The sequence below is a fragment of the Bos indicus genome, chromosome 13 (genome assembly GCF_029378745.1).
Source record: "Bos indicus isolate NIAB-ARS_2022 breed Sahiwal x Tharparkar chromosome 13, NIAB-ARS_B.indTharparkar_mat_pri_1.0, whole genome shotgun sequence".
Lineage (NCBI taxonomy): Eukaryota > Metazoa > Chordata > Mammalia > Artiodactyla > Bovidae > Bos > Bos indicus.
This window is the reverse complement of record NC_091772.1, coordinates 64,509,880-64,527,753: the sequence shown is the minus strand read 5'-3', so window position 1 is coordinate 64,527,753 and position 17,874 is coordinate 64,509,880. Positions and strand designations below refer to the sequence as shown.

General features: G+C 47.0%; 1 protein-coding gene and 1 non-coding gene across 2 annotated transcripts in view; one reads left to right on the top strand and one right to left on the bottom strand.

The window, feature by feature from the left end:
* The window catches only part of MMP24 (matrix metallopeptidase 24), a 54,720-nt gene extending 37,795 nt beyond the window's left edge, over positions 1-16,925 (bottom strand). The window contains exon 1 of the mRNA XM_070801562.1: positions 16,716-16,925. Coding sequence (XP_070657663.1) covers positions 16,716-16,925 — 210 coding nt within the window. The remainder of the gene's footprint in view (positions 1-16,715) is intronic.
* Positions 7,786-7,858, top strand: TRNAG-CCC (transfer RNA glycine (anticodon CCC)). The gene has a single exon. It is a non-coding gene; the product is annotated as a tRNA-Gly (tRNA).
* Positions 16,926-17,874: the final 949 nt, after the last annotated feature.

Below are 17,874 nucleotides of genomic sequence, written 5' to 3'. Positions count from 1 at the left end.
GTATGGGACAGCTAGTTTATAGAGACTAGTCAGGGAACGTCTCTATGGAAGTCATGTGAGAGCAAGGGACCTGCAGGAGGCGAAGGAATTCCAGGAAGAGGGATCAGAAAGTGCAAATATCCTGAGGCAGCTTCAAAGTCTTCCCATCAAGAGCTTTCACGGGAGGGGGAGATGGGAGGTGTAAGTCAAACGGGGCAAAGTGTCAGTTACACAAGATGACTAGATCCTGGAGACATACTGTTCAGCATAGTGCCTATAGTTAACAATACAGTATTATACACTTAGAACATTTGCTAAAAGGGCAGCTCCTTAAGTTCTTAGCAGAAGATGACGATGATGCTAATGCTGATGATAGAAATAAAGAGGGCAGGAAGAACCTTCCGGAAGTCATGGATTTGTTGATGGCATAGATTGTAGTGATGGTGTCACAGGTGTATACTTATCTCTAAACTCATTTAGTTGTATGCATTAAATATGTGCCACTTTTTGTATGTCAATTTTACCTCAATAAAGTGTTTTTTTTTTAATCGAGGCATCATGATATGGCTCCTGACTACCTCTGCAGCCTCTTTACCACTCCCCACCTAGCACTCTGTGTTCTAACACTTCCAGATTCTGACATACATAGTTCCTTCTATCTAGATCACACTCTTCCTTCTCTGGGGAAGCCTTCCTTGAACTCTCAACTCAGGAGTTCCACCTACATCCCTGGTCAGCGTTCATCCTTCTTATCACAATTCTTTTTTTTTCTTTAATTTTTTCAGTTATTTATGTATTGGCTGCGCTGGGTCTTTGTTGCTGTGCACGGGCTTTCTCTAGCTGCAGCCAGCAGGGGCTACTCTCTCGCGGTGGCGTGCAGGCTTCTCACTGATGTGGCTTCCCCTGTAGTTGAGCACAGGCTCTAGGGTGCTGGCTCAGTAGATATGGCGCATGGGCTTAGCTCCCCAAGGCATGGGATCTTCCTGGACTGGGGATCAAACTCATGTCTCCTGCATTGGCAGGCAGATTCTTAACCACTGGGCCACTAGAAGTCCACTTGTCGTCGTCATCGTTGTTCAGTCACTCAGCTGTTTCTGATTCTTTGCAACCCCATGGACTGCAGCACGCCAGGCTTCCCTGTCCTTTACCATCTCCCAGACCTTGCTCAAACTCATGTCCATTGAGTCAGTGATGCCATCCAACCATCTCATCCTCTGTCAACCCTTCTCCTCTTGCCTTCACTCTTTCCCAGCATCAGGGTCTTTTCCAATAAGTCAGCTCTTCGCATCAGGTGGCCAAAGTATTGAAGCTTCAGCTTCACCATCCATCCTTCCAATGAATATTCAGGATTGATTTCCTTTCAGATTGACTGGTTGGATCTCCTCGCAGTCCAAGGGACTCTCAAGAGTCTTCTCAAGCACCACAGTTCAAAAGCATCAGTTCTTTGGTGCTCAGCCTTCTTTAAGGTCCAACTCTCATATCCATACATGACTACTGGAAAAACCATACATTTGACTATATGGACCTTTGTCAGCAAAGTAATGTCTCTGCTTTTTAATATGCTGTCTAGGTTTGTCATAGCTTTTCTTCCAAGGAACAAGTGTCTTCCTCATCACAATTCTTATCACATGGTATTGCAGTGCAATTGCTTGTCTCCTCTCCCAGACTACACAGTGCCCGAGGGCAGGGGCCATAATCTGTCTTCTTCACTGTGGTATCCTCACAGCTAGCACAGGGCCAGCAGAGACACCTATGTATTTGATGAAAACAACTTGAAGCACTCAGGGTGAGGATGAACGATCGCTGGTCAGAATTTGCTATAGAAGATTTTCTCCACTCCAGAAGTATTGATATTTGGGGCCAGATAATTCTGTTGTTGGGGTCTGTCCTGTACATTGTAGGACACTGAGCAGCAGCCCTAGTTTTTAAAACAAGATGCCAGCAGCAGTCCCCCCCCCCAAGCTGTGACAACCAGAAATGTCCCCATTGGCCTAAGAGTTCCCTCAATGGTGGGCAAAACTGTCCATGTTAAGAACTATTATAAAGGGATTCTTATATAGAATATTCTGGAATATTCTGTACTGCTTCTCTCAACCCTAAATTCTTCATTTTAAGGAAAGCAGTAGGCATTTGGTCAATAGCCTCCTAGAATGGGGCTCAGAAGGAGAGCTGCTTTCCTTGTGTGAGGAGGTGGACATGAACAGGCTCCTGGTGGGGTGTGGTGAGTGGTGAGGAGCGAGGCAGGTGGAGAGGACGTTTAGGGTTATGGTTAAGGGCATACGTTCTGAAGATACAAGACACTGGGGTCAAATCCTAATTCTCTGATTTACTTGTTACATGACCTTTGGCAAATTATTCAGCCTCTTTACTGCTCACGTCAAGCTCCATGTTCTTAGCATGTGCCCCATGGGGTGGTTGTGAAGATTAAATAACTAATAGGTGGTATGAAGTGCTCAGTAAAAGATAGCAGTAATAATGGCTGTTATTTTCCTGATAGGTGACAATTCCAAACCCCTCACTCCGCCGCTGCAGCCCCAAACACTGAGGCTGTGTTCCCTCACTGGACAGTCCTTGCACATCATGGTCTGTCAGCATCGCATCATCCAAGGAGCTTGTTAAAAATACATGTTACCAAGTGCAAACTTAGGCTTACAAAATCAGACCCTCTGAAGCTGGGAACTGGGAACCTGCATTTTTAAAATATGAGCACTGGGACTTCGCTTGCAAAGAAATAGAGGAAAACAACAGAATGGGAAAGACTAGAGATCTCTTCAAGAACATTAGAGATACCAAGGGGACATTTCATGCAAAGATGGGCTCGATAAAGGACAGAAATGGTATGGACCTAACAGAAGCAGAAGATATTAAGAAGAGGTGGCAAGAATACACAGAAGAACTGTACAAAAAAGATCTTCATGACCCAGATAATCACGATGGTGTGATCACTCATCTAGAGCCAGACATCCTGGAATGTGAAGTCAAGTGGGCCTTAGAAAGCATCACTACGAACAAAGCTAGTGGAGGTGATGGAATTCCAGTTGAGCTATTTCAAATCCTGAAAGATGATGCTGTGAAAGTGCTGCACTCAATATGCCAGCAAATTTGGAAAACTCAGCAGTGGCCACAGGACTCAAAAAGGTCAGTTTTCATTCCAATCCCAAAGAAAGGCAATGCCAAAGAATGCTCAAACTACCGCACAATTGCACTCATCTCACACACTAGTAAAGTAATGCTCAAAATTCTCCAAGCCAGGCTTCAGCAATACGTGAACCGTGAACTTCCAGATGTTCAAGCTGGTTTTAGAAAAGGCAGAGGAACTAGAGATCAAATTGCCAACATCGGCTGGATCATCGAAAAAGCAAGAGAGTTCCAGAAAAACATCTATTTCTACTTTATTGACTATGCCAAAGCCTTTGACTGTGTGGATCACAATCAACTGTGGAAAATTCTGAAAGAGATGGGAATACCAGACCACCTGACCTGCCTCTTGAGAAATCTGTACGCAGGTCAGGAAGCAACAGTTAGAACTGGACATGGAACAACAGACTGGTTCCAATAGGAAAAGGAGTACGTCAAGGCTGTATATTGTCACTCTGCTTATTTAACTTATATGCAGAGTACATCATGAGAAACGCTGGACTGGAAGAAACACAAGCTGGAATCAAGATTGCCAGGAGAAATATCAATAACCTCAGATATGCAGATGACACCACCCTTATGGCAGAAAGTGAAGAGGAACTAAAAAGCCTCTTGATGAAGGTGAAAGTGGAGAGTGAAAAAGTTGGCTTAAAAAAAAAAAAGAAAAGAAAAAGTTGGCTTAAAGCTCAACATTCAGAAAACGAAGATCATGGCATCACTTCATGGGAAATAGATGGGGAAACAGTGGAAACAGTGTCAGACTTTATTTTTTTGGGCTCCAAAATCACTGCAGATGGAGACTGCAGCCATGAAATTAAAAGATGCTTACTCCTTGGAAGGAAAGTTATGACCAACCTAGATAGCATATTCAAAAGCAGAGACATTACTTTGTCAACAAAGGTCTGTCTAGTCAAGGCTATGATTTTTCCTGTGGTCATGTATGGATGTGAGAGTTGGACTGTGAAGAAGGCTGAGTGCCGAAGAATTGATGCTTTTGAACTGTGGTGTTGGAGAAGACTCTTGAGAGTCCCTTGGACTGCAAGGAGATCCAACTAGTCCATTCTGAAGGAGATCAGCCCTGGAATTTCTTTGGAAGGAATGATGCTGAAGCTGAAACTCCAGTACTTTGGTTACCTCATGCGAAGAGTTGACTCATTGGAAAAGGCTCTGATGCTGGGAGGGATTGGGGGCAGGAGGAGAAGGGGACGACAGAGGATGAGATGGCTGGATGGCATCACTGACTCGATGGACGTGAGTCTGGGTGAACTCCGGGAGTTGGTGATGGACAGGGAGGCTTGGCGTGCTTCGATTCATGGGGTTGCAAAGAGTTGGACACGACTAGCGACTGAACTGAACTGAACTGGGACTTTGCTGGTAGTCCAATGGTTAAAATCCGCCTGCCAACGCAGGGGGCACGGGTTCGATCCCTGGTCTGGGAAGATCCCACGTGCCATAGAGAGACCAGGCCTGTGCGCTACCACTACTGAGCCCGCGCCCTAGAGCTTGTGCTCCACAAGAGAAGCTACTGCAATGAGCAGCCTGCTCACGGCAGCTAGAGAAAGGCTATACACAGCAGACTCAGCGCAACCAAAAATAATTTTTTTTTTTTTAAAAAGGGAGCACCTAAGGTGACTCTGTTGCCTACTAAAGTTTGAGAACCACTGCAGTAAGGACGGCTGGGAGTGATGACTTTGTGCCGTGAAGAATGAGCATGTTATGTTCAGTATCGCCTCTGATCTACTAAGACAGGAAGCATGTTGCCATTTCGGAAAGTCTTCTACTAAAGTTGGCTCAAGAGCCAGCCCTTGCCTTCTGTGCCTCAACTCTGCTCACATCCCTGGGTCCTTTACCTGCCTATCTCCCCAGCCAGCCCTGACATCTGCAAACAGTCCATCAGCAGCTACAACCCCAACACTGAGACTGTACTGTGTCGCTGTAGACTGGCATCAAGCGTGCCCTAAGATCTTCCTTTCCTTTTCATTGCTGTGTTAGCTCAGTCCTTACGAGTGGGTTTTGGTCTCAGTTTCCCTGCCTGGCACTCGGGTCCTAAACTGAGATTGCCAGGACCTGAATCTTTTTCTCAAGATCTTAGCTTTCTTGAAGGACAGGGAAGCCTGTTGTGGTGCAATGAGTTGGACATGACTTAGTGACTGAACAACAAAAAAGCATTTGGAAGGTCACAGCACACAGGAGGTGGTCTCTCAATGTTACTGTCTGTATTTTTGCTCCCACCCTCTCCAGTAATACATGGACCATCACCTGTGGTCTTTGCTGCTGGACCGAATCACTGTGTCTCTTTGGTGACTCCTCAGAGGTTAGCCTCATCACTGCGGCAATTCTCTGCAATTCCTGTCCCACCAAAATCCTGCTTCTTTCTCTGTCCACACTACTGAGGTCCCAGCCTTGCCGCTGAACCCATCTGTTCAGTTCAGTTCAGTTGCTCAGTTGTGTCCGATTCTTTGTGACCTGCGTGGCACTGCAGCATGCCAGGCTTCCCTGTCCATTACCAACTACCAAAGCCTGTTCAAACTCATGTCCATCGAGTTGGTGATGCCATCTAACCATTTCATCCTCTGTCGTCCCCTTCTCCTCCTGCCCTCAATCTTTCCCAGCATCAGGGTCTTTTCAAATGAGCCAGTTCTTCGCATCAGGTGGCCAAAGTATTGGACTTTCAGCTTCAGCATCAGTCCCTCCAATGAATATTCAGGACTGATTTCCTTTAGGATGGACTGGTTGGATCTCCTTCCTGTCCAAGGGGACTTTCAAGAGTCTTCTCCAGCACCACAGTTCAAAAGCATCAATACTTCAGTGCTCAGCCTTCTTTATGGTTCAACTCTCACATCCATCCACGACTACTGGAAAAACCATATCTTTGACTAGACCAACCTTTGTTGGCAAAGTAATGTCTCTGCTTTTTAATATGCTGTCTAGGTTGGACATAGCTTTTCTTCCAAGGAGCAAGCATCTTTTAATTTCATGGCTGCAGTCACCATCCGCAGTGATTTTGGAGTCCCCCAAAATAAAGTCTCTCACTGTTGAAAAGAACCCATCTGAGTTATAACTGATTTTTTAAAACTTCAGACTTGAGGGCTTAACCATGCAGTTTATCTAGAAAATGCAGTCGTTGATAAATAATTTAAAGATTATCTAATTTAACATGCTTATTTTGCCAGACAGAAAAATTCAGCTGAGGGAGAAACGACTTATCCAAAATCACAGAGCAAGTTGGTGGAGGAGCTGCAAACAGCCTAATGGCCCTGCCTCCCAGGAGCATTCCTGCTGCCGTGCTACACCCTCCACACTAGCTCTGGTTTGCCTCCAAACGCTGTGTTGTTTTTTTTCCCCACTTACAGCCAGTCTAAAAAGGGCTCTCAGGATCGCCCACAACACCCAACTTAGCTTCTTGACAAACACCTTAATGGCGCAGCATTGCCTCTTGGCTGCCACCATCTCTTGAGTGGGTGGTAAGTGCACTAGCGGGAATTCCCTGGCGCTCTGTAGTGTCCTTGGCCCACTCCCAGGAGGCCACCACAAGCCAGAGAGTTGCCCTGCCCAGGGAGGTGGCACACTTGGGGTTTTGGGTCAGCCCTGGGATGTCTGAGTTTCCCAGTTCTGGGCAGGCCTCCTTCCAAGGCCAGGCGTATAGCCACGCACTCATTCACTCTCTGAGAAGCGAGGGCCCATGTCTTCCTTGTCCTTTCCAGTGCCTTCCTGTAAATCCACCGTGTTTTCTGTCCTCGGGCTTGACTTATTGATGAGTTTAGACAAGGGAAGAGGGTAGACAAAGACCGTGGTCAGGCCTTAGTTTCTCAACTGAAATGCAGACGGCTGAAGTAGACAACCTCTAAGTAATTATATAAGGTTCTATTACTTTAGGTTAATTAGATTGAGCATGGAGCAGATCCTCTGGTTCCTCACCGCCAGTCTTAAAGTCCGAGCTCCTCAGCCCAGCACTCACAAGCCTCACAGTCTGATGCCAGTGCACCCTAGCCTCTGACTTGTACGCCCCACCCTTCTACTGCTCACCCCACGGGCCCCTCCTCAAGCTACTGACCTACTTGTGTTGCCTGAACACAGCCTGTAAGTTCCTTTCTCTGTCTTTTTTCACTCCCTCTCCCTAGAAGGCCTTTCCTACATGGATACTGGTCACTCTCTGATGATCTATTAGGTATCCTTAGAAAGGCAACCTGAATGCCACTTCACCTGGGAGGACTATCCAGGGTTAAATGGATTTCCTCTGAGCTCCAGAGCTTCCTTGGTAGCTCAGTTGATAAAGAATCTGCCTGCAATGCAGGAGACCTGGGTTCGATCCCTGCTTGGGGAAGATCCCCTGGAGAAGGAAATGGTAACCTACTCCAGTATTCTTGCCTGGGAAATCCACTGGTCAGAGGAGCCTGGCAGGCTACAGTCCTTGGGGTCCCAAGAGTCAGTCATGACTTAGTGACTAAACCACCACCACCACCTCTGTGTTCCCATGTATACCTGTTGCTTACAGTGTCTTTCATAAATGGTGGTCTCCATGCCTGTCAGTGCCACTGAACTCTTATTCATGGAGCTTACTGGAGGGGGAGGTAGACATGCAGAGACGAAATGCTTTATTCCAATGGTGATAAGTAGAATGAGGGAAAAGGAGAAGGTGTTGGGAAAGAAAGCCAGTGACACGGGACTTCCCTGGTGGTCCAATGGCTAAGACTCTGTGCTCCCAATGCAGGGGGCCCAGGTTCAATCCCTGGTCAGGGAACTAGATCCCACATGCCACAACTAAAGATCCCACATACAGCAGCAAAGATCAAAGATCCTTCATTGCCACAATTAAGACCTGGTGTGGTTAAATAAATAAAATTATATATAAAAAAAGTAAGTATGTGACAGGAGATCTTGACCTCCTGGAGGATGTATCATCTCAGCTGAGACCTGTATACGAGCGAAAGAGGTCAAGGTGAAGGTCAAAGAATGAGCACTCCTGGAAAAGAATATCTTATTGAAATCCTGAATGGGAAGAAGCCTGCATATTAGGAAAAGAGAAAGAAGGCCAGGATAGCTGGAGATTACTGAAAACTGAAACTGTTAGTCACTCAGGCGTGTCCGACTCTTTGTGACCCCATGAGCTGTAGCCCACTAGGCTCCTCTGTCCATGGGATTTCCCATGCAAGAATACTGGAGTGGGTTGCCCTTTCCTTCTCCAGGGGATCTTCCGGACCCAGGGATTGAACCCAGGTCTCCTGCACTGCAGGCAGATTCTTTACTGTCTGAGCCACCACAGAAACCTAACCTCTCAGGGAGGTTACTGAGAAGCTGGTATAAAAGGGAGCAGAGAGCTAGGGAGGATTTGGTGATGCAGGGCCTCAGAGGCCTGGTGTTGGGTACAAGGGCTTCATGATACTGTTTGTTATACTTTCAACATGTGTTTGAAATTTTTCCATAATAAGAATGACGAGAACTGGCTGTTGTATAGCAATATTAGTTTAGCCTTTACCTTAAAAATCGTTTTTAGCAAAGTGAAAGTGGAAGTCACATATCAGATGTTTTTGTTTAAAAATTTTTTAAATTAAATATTGCAAGCATTCAGAAAGGCATAAAAATAGCTTTTCTTTTTTTAAAGCCTTGGATAATCACCTATTGGCTTTGTTAAATCTTGGCTTTGCCATATTTGCTTCAGATATAACTGGCCCCTGTGTAGATTTATTTTTAAAAGGTCACTCTGGCTGCCACGGGAAGAAGGATAAGAAGTGGGCAAGAGAGGCTGATCAGGTAGGAAGTTTCTGGAAGCCAGACGAGACAGGATGGAAGTTTAAAGTGGAGACAGTGGTGGTGGAGAGAAGCAGTTACAGGGACAATTGGTCCAGGAGGTGGACGTGCTAGGCTCACTGCTGGTTCTCCTGAGGCAGGTGAGGGGAAGATGAAGGGAAGGATACCTCTTTCTGGTCCATTGCTTTTGGAGCACAGAGAATGGTGTGCATGTGAGTGTTTGTGGTACAGAAGTGTTTTAAAATTATTGCTAACAAAGTTGTTAATAACCATGCTCTGTTTTCTCTACCTTGTTTCTTATAACAATGTGTCTGATCTTTGAGAAAATATTATCTTTTATAAACATGACTTTGCTGTTATCCCATAGGTCATCAAAGCCTAGTTCCAAATTGTCCTTTAAAATGAATGCATGAGACTTCCCTGGTGGTCCAGTGGTTAAGACTCCTCACTCCAAATGCAGGGTTTGATCCCTGGTCAGGGAACTAGATCCTACCATGTTGCAACTAAAGATTCTGCATGCCCCAAATGAAGACTGAAGATCCCATGTGCTGCAACTAAGACCCAGTACAGTCAGATAAATAAATAAACACATTTAAAAAAAAAATGAATGTATGAAGTAATGTGGAGAAGGCAATGGCACCCCACTCCAGTACGCTTGCCTGGAAAATTCCATGGACGGAGGAGCCTGGTAGGCTGCAGTCCATGGGGTCGCGAAGAGTCGGACACGACTGAGCGACTTCACTTTCACTTTTCACTTTGATGCACTGGAGAAGGAGATGGAAACCCACTCCAGTGTTCTTGCCTAGAGAATCCCAGGGACAGGGGAGCCTGGTGGGCTGCCGTCTATGGGGTCGCACAGAGTCGGACATGACTGAAGTGACTTAGCTGCAGCATGAAGTAATGATGAAGAAACACCAGGGAAAAACTTGAACAAAATCAATCCTGAGGTCCAGTGAAACCAAAAGATTTGTTCCAGAATCACTCCACTGGGGAAGGCCAGAACTGGGGTGCACAGCTTTTATCCACACACCAGAACAGGAACACAGACCTGGGTTGTGCTAAGGAAGCTGAAAGAGCCCAGCAGGGGCCAGCACCCAGCCCCACTTGGCCTTGGTGCCTCCACCCACTCAGCACGGCTCTGAGGCGCTGAGCAGGTCACTTCTCTGCTCAGAAACCTTTTATGACTCCCCTCAGCCTTTGGACAAAAGCCAATTTCACAATCTGCTCTTAGCCTCCCTTTCCAGACTTTTCTCAAACATTCTTACTGGAAACAGCAGTAAGTCAAGGCCTCAAGCACATCCAATTCTCCACCATGTCCTAAATATGCCCCACACTTCTGTGGAGCCTTGGCCATGTTTTCTCTCTCTGTGGACTCCCCCACTCACCATTCTTTGTCCTTGTCCTTCCTCAAAGTTTCATCTTTGATACAACCTTCTTTCTAGAACATTCCCTGACCTCCCCAACCACATCTCCTCCTGTTTTGGTGCTTGCCCAGACCTTGTTTAAACTTCTAGCACACATTCATCCTTCTTCAAAAAAGGTACTGACTTTTGCATGCCAACCACAATTTTTGTTTTCTACTTTTTAAAAAATTCATTTTTTAACTGGAGTATAATTGCTTTACAATGCTGTGTTAGTTTTTATGGTACAACAAAGTGAATCAGCTATATGTATATACATATTCCCTCCCTCTTGAGCCTCCCACCCTCCCAGGTCATCACAGAGACCCAGCTGAGGCCCTTGTGCTGAACAGCTGCTTCCCAGCGGCTACTTATTCTGCACGTGGTGTGTATGCGTCACTGCTACTTTTCCACTTGTCCCACCGTCTCCTTCCCCTGCCATGGACACAAGTCCGTTCTCTATGTTTGCGCTTTTATTCTTACCCTGCAAATAGGTTCATCTGTACCATTCCAACCACTCTGAAAAGAAGTTGGCCCAGGGGACTCCAGCAGTTAAGAATTCACCTTCCAATGCAGGGAACTCAGATTTGATCCCTGGTGAGGGAACTAGGATCTCACGTGCTAAAGCACAACTAGGTCTGCATGCAGCAAATACTGAGCCTACCTGCCTCAATTATGACCTGATGCAGCCATACATATACAAATATTAAAAAAAAAAAGTAGGTGGGGGACACAGATAATATAATCAATTAAAAAATATTTATCAAGTATCTAGAATGTGCCAGGCAGACACTGTGCTAGGTGTCATCGGCTGCAGTCTTCTTAAGAATTGGTTCCTCTGGTTTTGAGTCTAAACTCTACCATATCATAAAGCTAGATGTTTCCTAAGATTAACCTCTATGGTACTATTATAATTTACTTTTATTTGCTCTAAAACTATCTCCTTCAATGAGTGGAGTGGCTAAAGGCTACTCCAGAATATTGCAGAACAGGACAGTTTAGTATAGAGGGGAAAACACTCAGATCTGGGACAGAAAACCCTGTTTCTGGTCCTTGCTTTATTGTTTATTAGCTCCACGTAGGTCCCTGGACAACGTGTGGATAAGTCACATCTCTCTCTGAGTCTCCATTTGCTCCTCTATAAAATGAGGATGATATCTTCCCTGTCTACCTCATGGTGCTGTTGCCAGGATCAAATGGGGCCACATGCATGAAAACATCTGGAAAGTGCAAAGCACTGTAAGATACGAGGCTGTTAAAGTGACAGGAAAAAACACAGTCATAATAAGAGAAAATGAATGAAAGATACAGCAGATTAGACTCAAGTTAGGCAAAAGAAAGAACTTCCTCGTGGTGAAAAATTTTTCTGAATAGCTGCTTTTAGGGAAAGCGTTACACTTTCTATTTATTTGTTTAATTTTTGGCTGCACTGAGTGGCATGCAGGATCTTAATTCCCCAAGCAGGGATCGAACCCGTGGCCTATGCAGTGGGAGAACGGAGTCCTAGCCACTGGACCACCAGGGAAATCCCTGAGAAGTTATTTTTTTCAGACAAGAATGAAGATATATTGGAAGCTATTGATCACATTGAAATAAATTTTTGGCTTGGGAATTTGTTAGCGCTTCCCACCCCTAGACTTAGGTGGCTAGGTGGTATTCTGAGAATACAGAAGATGCAGGAGACATGAGTTCAATCCCTGGGTCAGGGAGATCCCCTGGAGGAGAAAATGGCAACCCACTGCTGTATTCTTGCCTGGAAAATTCCATGGACATAGGAGCCTGGTGGACTACACCCCAGGGGGTCGGTCACAAAGAATTGGACATGACTGAGCATGCACACGTACATATGCACCCCTAGACTCACTCAGGGCTCTAACTTTTCTTGACTACAGGTGCAAATTGAGAACTTTCTCCATCTGCCCAGAGCAGACTCTCAAAACCAGTTGAGAGAGCAGGACTCCATTAATCCCTGGGACCTGGAGTCACCTTCTGTGCTCATGTGGCCAGTGGTGATGGGTTTACCCCTTTCTGCCTATAGCGACCTTCCTCAGAATTAAATTGGAAGTTAGGAGGGCCAAAAATCTATTTGTGGGGCACTCAGCTAATAATAAGAGAAAGAGATGTTTTAAATAAACCAAATGCAGGAAGCCAGTTAGAGAATCAGTGGGACCACCCAAAGTGCAAAATATAAGAAAAAGACTCAAGAAAGCAAAGGAGAAAACAGATTGAATGAAACTGGCGGGGGGGGGGGGGGGGGGGCTTTGTCTTTTGGTGATAAAAGATTGGAAATATGAAATCAAAGCCGAGGATAGTGAAAATGCTTTCAACTAAGAAGTCAGGAGACCAAGGAAAAGTTCTTCTTTAGGCTTAGTGACCTTGGGCAACTTACAGCAATTCAAGAAATACCTGTTAAGCACTGCTGTTTGCTTTCTTGGTGATCTCTAAGGTCATGGCCACCTCTTAATTCCTCTCTATTGTATGCCACTTCCACTAGATGACAGCCTACCTGAAGAGTTGTGAAAGAAGGGTATCATCCTAGAACCATTGTCAAGAGGAATAACACTAATTTCATTGAAGGAAGGATAGGGAGGCAATGAATCTTATCCCTAAGAAGATTTTAGAAGGCATCCTGAGACCACAGGCCCGTGAGTGCCCATTTCAGATGCATGTAAGTCTTTGGCATACAGGATAAAGAGCAGAATTATGGGTTGCTTACTGAGTAATTAACCATGAGCACCGAGGGACTTCCCTGGTGGTCCAGTGGCTAAGACTTCACTTTCCAGTGCAGAGGGTGCAGGTTCCATCCCTGACTGGAGAACTAAGATCCCACATGCCTTGCTGTCAAAAAACCAAAACATAAGACAGAAGCAACATTGTAACAAATTCAATACAGACTTTTAAAATGGTCCACACTAAAAAACAAACACACAAAACACCAACAATGAGCATCCAGAGTTGGGGACTGTGCTGAATCTAAAAACATAAAGTGGGGTGGTGGTGGTGAGGGGGTAAAATAAGTAAATAAAAACATAAAATGCTTTGGTTGGGGAAGGTCCTGCCTAAGAACACAACTTTTTTCCCCCTAAATGATGTTTACATTTTTTTTTTTAAATAACAAACTGTCTGGAGCTGCCTCAAAGTGCTCCTCTGAGAAAAGAGAAGAAAATGCCTACAGAAGTCAGGGAAAGTTTCCTAGAGAGCAGGGCTTAAGCTGGAACTTTAAGAAAGGAGGCAGACAGATGCGGGGAGGTACAGACGTAAACAGCATGCGTAAATGTCCAGGGAAACACGGGTAGCTTGTCTTAGGATAAAGAAGAGATGAGCTTGTCTGGAGTAAAGATGTGTGTGGATGAACAGGGGGAAAGGCAGCTTCTAGTGAGGAGGTAGGGAGAAGTCAGACAACAGAAACTTTAAAAGATAGAGCGAGGACTAAGCAATGTTATGTGTTGGCTGAAAAGCAACAATATTTCTATAAGGTTTCAATCACGTGATCCACTCGGATTCAGTGAGAGGATAATAGCGTGCAAATCATTCAGAGAAGCAGTGGATATAATTATCTTACAGGAAGTTTTGGATGATATATTAGAAATGGAATAGAATCTAAAAAATGGATTCACAGAATCCAAAAAATAGAATCTAAAAAAATTTCACAATGGAGTCATTGTGAAATTGAGGGTGATTTTTTTTTTTAAACCAAGGCCTGAGAACTCAGAGAGAGACAGAAAACAGTAGAAGAAAAGAAACAACAGGAAAATAGAAGGCAAGAAATAAACGGGTGGATATAAATAAATAGATGGAGCTGGTCAAGTCTCTAAATGAAGGGAGATTAAAAATGCAGGGGGCCCCAAGAGACCATGCCAGGACTTGTCTGATTTAAATTTTTTATAAGTGATCCAGAAGAAGTAGAGCAAAGTGAAAATTTCAGGACTGCAGATCGTATTAAGCCCTTTCAGGTAGGGGCACGCTCTGCCAAAGGACAGAGAGAGAGAGAGAGCATGCACTGAAGGAATATACTGAGTGGGATGCAAAATGGCAGATAAACGTCACCCTGGGGAAATGTAAGGTAACAATGTGCTCTGGTAAGAATAATCCACAGATAGGGTGTTGTGTTCCAGGCTATCAGTTTTGGCCCAGGAAAGGGATCAGGGAGCTGCTGAGGATTGTTTCCTAAAGGCAATGTCCTAATATGTTGCGGTCAGGAAGGCTGACAAAATTATGCACACAAGTGGGAAGGGACCTAAAAACCAAAGAGGAAATCATTCTCTATTGTATAAGACGCGAAGGTCGCATATCTGGGGACAATGGTCAGGTTGACATCTATTGAAAGTTAAGGCCCAAGGATAGCTAGAAAAGGGCAACTAAAATGACTCAGAGAATGAATGTGGCTATTCTAGAGGTGGTCTATTGTAAGGGGGAAACTTAAGCATGAAAAAACAAAGGCTAAGAGAGGTGGAATAATCAAAGCCTCTATAAAACTGATAAAAATAAGGAGTAAGTAGCACTACTCTCTCTTCAGATCCTAACATATTCAAACAAAGAGCTTGTTCTTAATGCTTGAAATATCACAGGAATAAACGGGTTTCAAAGTTGCAATCATTTAGCCCCATCTCTTTGTTGTTGTTGAGTTGCTAAGTCGTGTCTGACTCTTTATAGCCTCGTGGACTGTAGCCTGCCAGGCTCCTCTGTCCTTGGGATTTTCCAGGCAAGAATATTGGAGTGGGTTGCCATTTCCTTCTTCAAGGGATCTTCCCGACCCAGGGATCAAACCCTTGGCTCCTGCCATGTCTCCTACATTGCAGGCAGATTCTTTACCACTGAGCCACTGGGGAAGCCCCTCTCTTTTTGTATTAGAGATGGTAAAGTTCAGGAAGGAAATGGCCCAAGGTCACAGAAACCATGGTAGGATTAGAAGCCCAGGCCTCCTAAATCCCAGACTGGGTGGGGTCTTTCCATCTTACCCTGTGCAACTGGGAAGACTAAAGGAATTCTACTTTTTATAGGGTATAAACTCATGAAATGCATCACTTTGATATCAAATAAAGCTGAAAACACAAACAGGCTAAGGAAAGTTTTCACTCAAAGTCAACAACAATTATAAGGCCTTTGGAAGAAAACTATCAGCAAGACTAAAGACTTTCTACACACTTTGATTTGGGGGAATCATATACCTCTTGACAATCTGAAGAAATCTAAGGATTCTCTCCAAGAAAAACACATTTGCACATGCAAACATAATTTTATACAAGATTTCAGACTCCGGTCCCCAGTTAAGAATCCTTGTTCTGGCAGATTCTTCTGAATAGACTGCTTCAACAAACACACTCCATCTCTTATGATAAGTGAGGCAATTACTCTGATATTCTTCATCAAAAAACAAACAGCCCCCTCACCCCACTCCCAAACCTACCGTCTCAATCTCACTTATCAGAATTGCTATAGGTTGGGAGAGACCAAAGAAATTACCTAGTCCAATGCCCCTGCCCCGACTTGTGTGACACAGGATAATGTCATAGTTAAATATGTGGGGGAAAAAATTGTGGAGACTAGAATCAGCCTGCCTAGGTTAGAATTCCAACTCCATCACTCACTAGCTGTGTGACCTTGGGCAAGTTACTTAGTTCTTGGAGTCTATATCCTCATCTGTAAAATGAAAATAATTACAATTATCTCGTAGTTAGGAGGCTTAAACGAGATAATTCTTATAAAACTTAGCACCAGGCCTGGCACATAGTGAGCGCTCAGTAAACGCTAGCTGGCATGATTGTTATTATTATGCTTGTATCCATGCAGGTATTATGCATGCATCCATCCAATCCCCTCCCGGAGCTTTTGCTTGCACATGTCTGTGATGAGCAGCTCATCGCCTCCCAAGCTGGTTGAGCAGCTCCGATTGTTACAAACTTATTCCGGTATAGAGCGAAATCTGCCTTCTTGCAACCCTTACCCCCGCCCCTGTGGGCCCTAGTTCTGTCCTGTGGGGCCACGCAGAGCAAGTCTATCCTTCCTCCACGTGACAGCCCTTCAGATAGGAAGACAGTGATCGAGTCCTTCCCCGGTCCCCCGCCAACCCACCCCCCCTAATCTTCCCGTCTCCAGCTCGAACATCCTCGGCTTCTCCCAACCCACAACAGACTGGCTGCGCTTACTATTTACTCCCAGGCGTTGTACGGTTTCCCTCACACATAGTCATGCAGGCCACACACCCCACCGCCGCCACAACAATCCCGACCCTCCCGCTCCGCCCCCGCCCGCTGCCCCTGTCCGCGGTGCTGAAGCGGCTCCGGGCCCCGCGGGCCTGCGCGGCCCTCACCGGCCCCCGCCCTGGGTCTCTAGCCCGGACCCCAGGCGTCGACCCCCGGCGCGCCACCTCCGCGCCCCCGGCCCCGGTGCCGCCCCCCGCCCTGCCCGGAAGCCCCGAGCCCGCAGCCCGGCCCGGCGCGGCAGCCCCACCTGCCCGGCGAAGGGCGCCTCCGCCTCGGCCGCCCGCGCCGCCCGGTCCCCGGGCCCCGCCGCCGCCGCCCGCGCGGCGCCCGGGAGGCAGCAGAGCGCGGGCAGCAGCAGCAGCAGCCGCCCCGGGGCCCGCCAGCGGCTGCAGCGCGGGGCCAGGCCCAGCGGCGGCGGCGGCCCCGGCGCGGCGCGGCCGCCCCGGCTCTTCGGCATCCCGGCGGCGGGGCCCGGCCGCCCGGCTGCGATGGCGGCGGCGGCGGCGGCTCCGGCCGGGTTCTCCCGCTGCAGCCGCTGCGGAGCCGCCGAGTCACCGCGCCGCGGACACGCGCCCGGCCCGCCTGTCTCCGCCGCCGCCGCCGCCTCGGCCGCCAGCGCGCCCCCGCCTCCGCGCGCCCCGCCCCGGCGGGGGGCGGCCAGGGGCGCGGGGGCAGCACCCAGGCGGGACCCGCGGGGCCGGCGGCACCGGACCAGCCTCGGGACGCGAGCCGAGGAGTGGCTTTCGGTGCGGGTCGCAGAGGCCAAAAGAACAGCTCCGGAGGCAGGGTCCAAAGAGATGGAACTGGAGGAGGGGGCCCGAGGGGCAGCCCTGTGGGAGGGGGAAGAAGCTAAATAAATAATCCTGGAAACAGAACCGCGCCATGGCTCTGGGGGAGGATATCTGGGATTGGGGGTCCGAAGCCAAAGGCTTAGTCTTGGGAGAGAGGGTCTGAGGTGAGGCGAGGGGTGACACTGCAGGCGGGGGTCTGGGCCTGGCAGAGGGGAGTGAGGCGCTGCCCTGGGGTAACGGTTAGGTTGGAGGGAATGAGCTGAAGAAATAGCCCTGGAGAAGAGGGTCTGAGAAGGTGGCAGTGGAGAAGGGAGGGCAGGGAGGGTGAGAGACTAAAGAATAAACCTGAGGAGCGTTTCAGGGGGTAGACCTGGAGACATTAGGTGACAATAAGGTGAAGCTCATTCTCTCACTCCCAGAGGGAGAGACATCAACCAGACATCTTTCGTCCAAAACCACCCGTATTTATCGAACACTTTCTATATATACATGTAGGGCTCTGGGCTACTTGGGATTAGAAGAGAAAAAAAAGAGGCCGGTTCCCTGAAGTGTAGAGGTTTATAGTTTGGTGAGAAAACTTAACTGGGCGGCAAAAAAAGTGTCAAAAAACATACA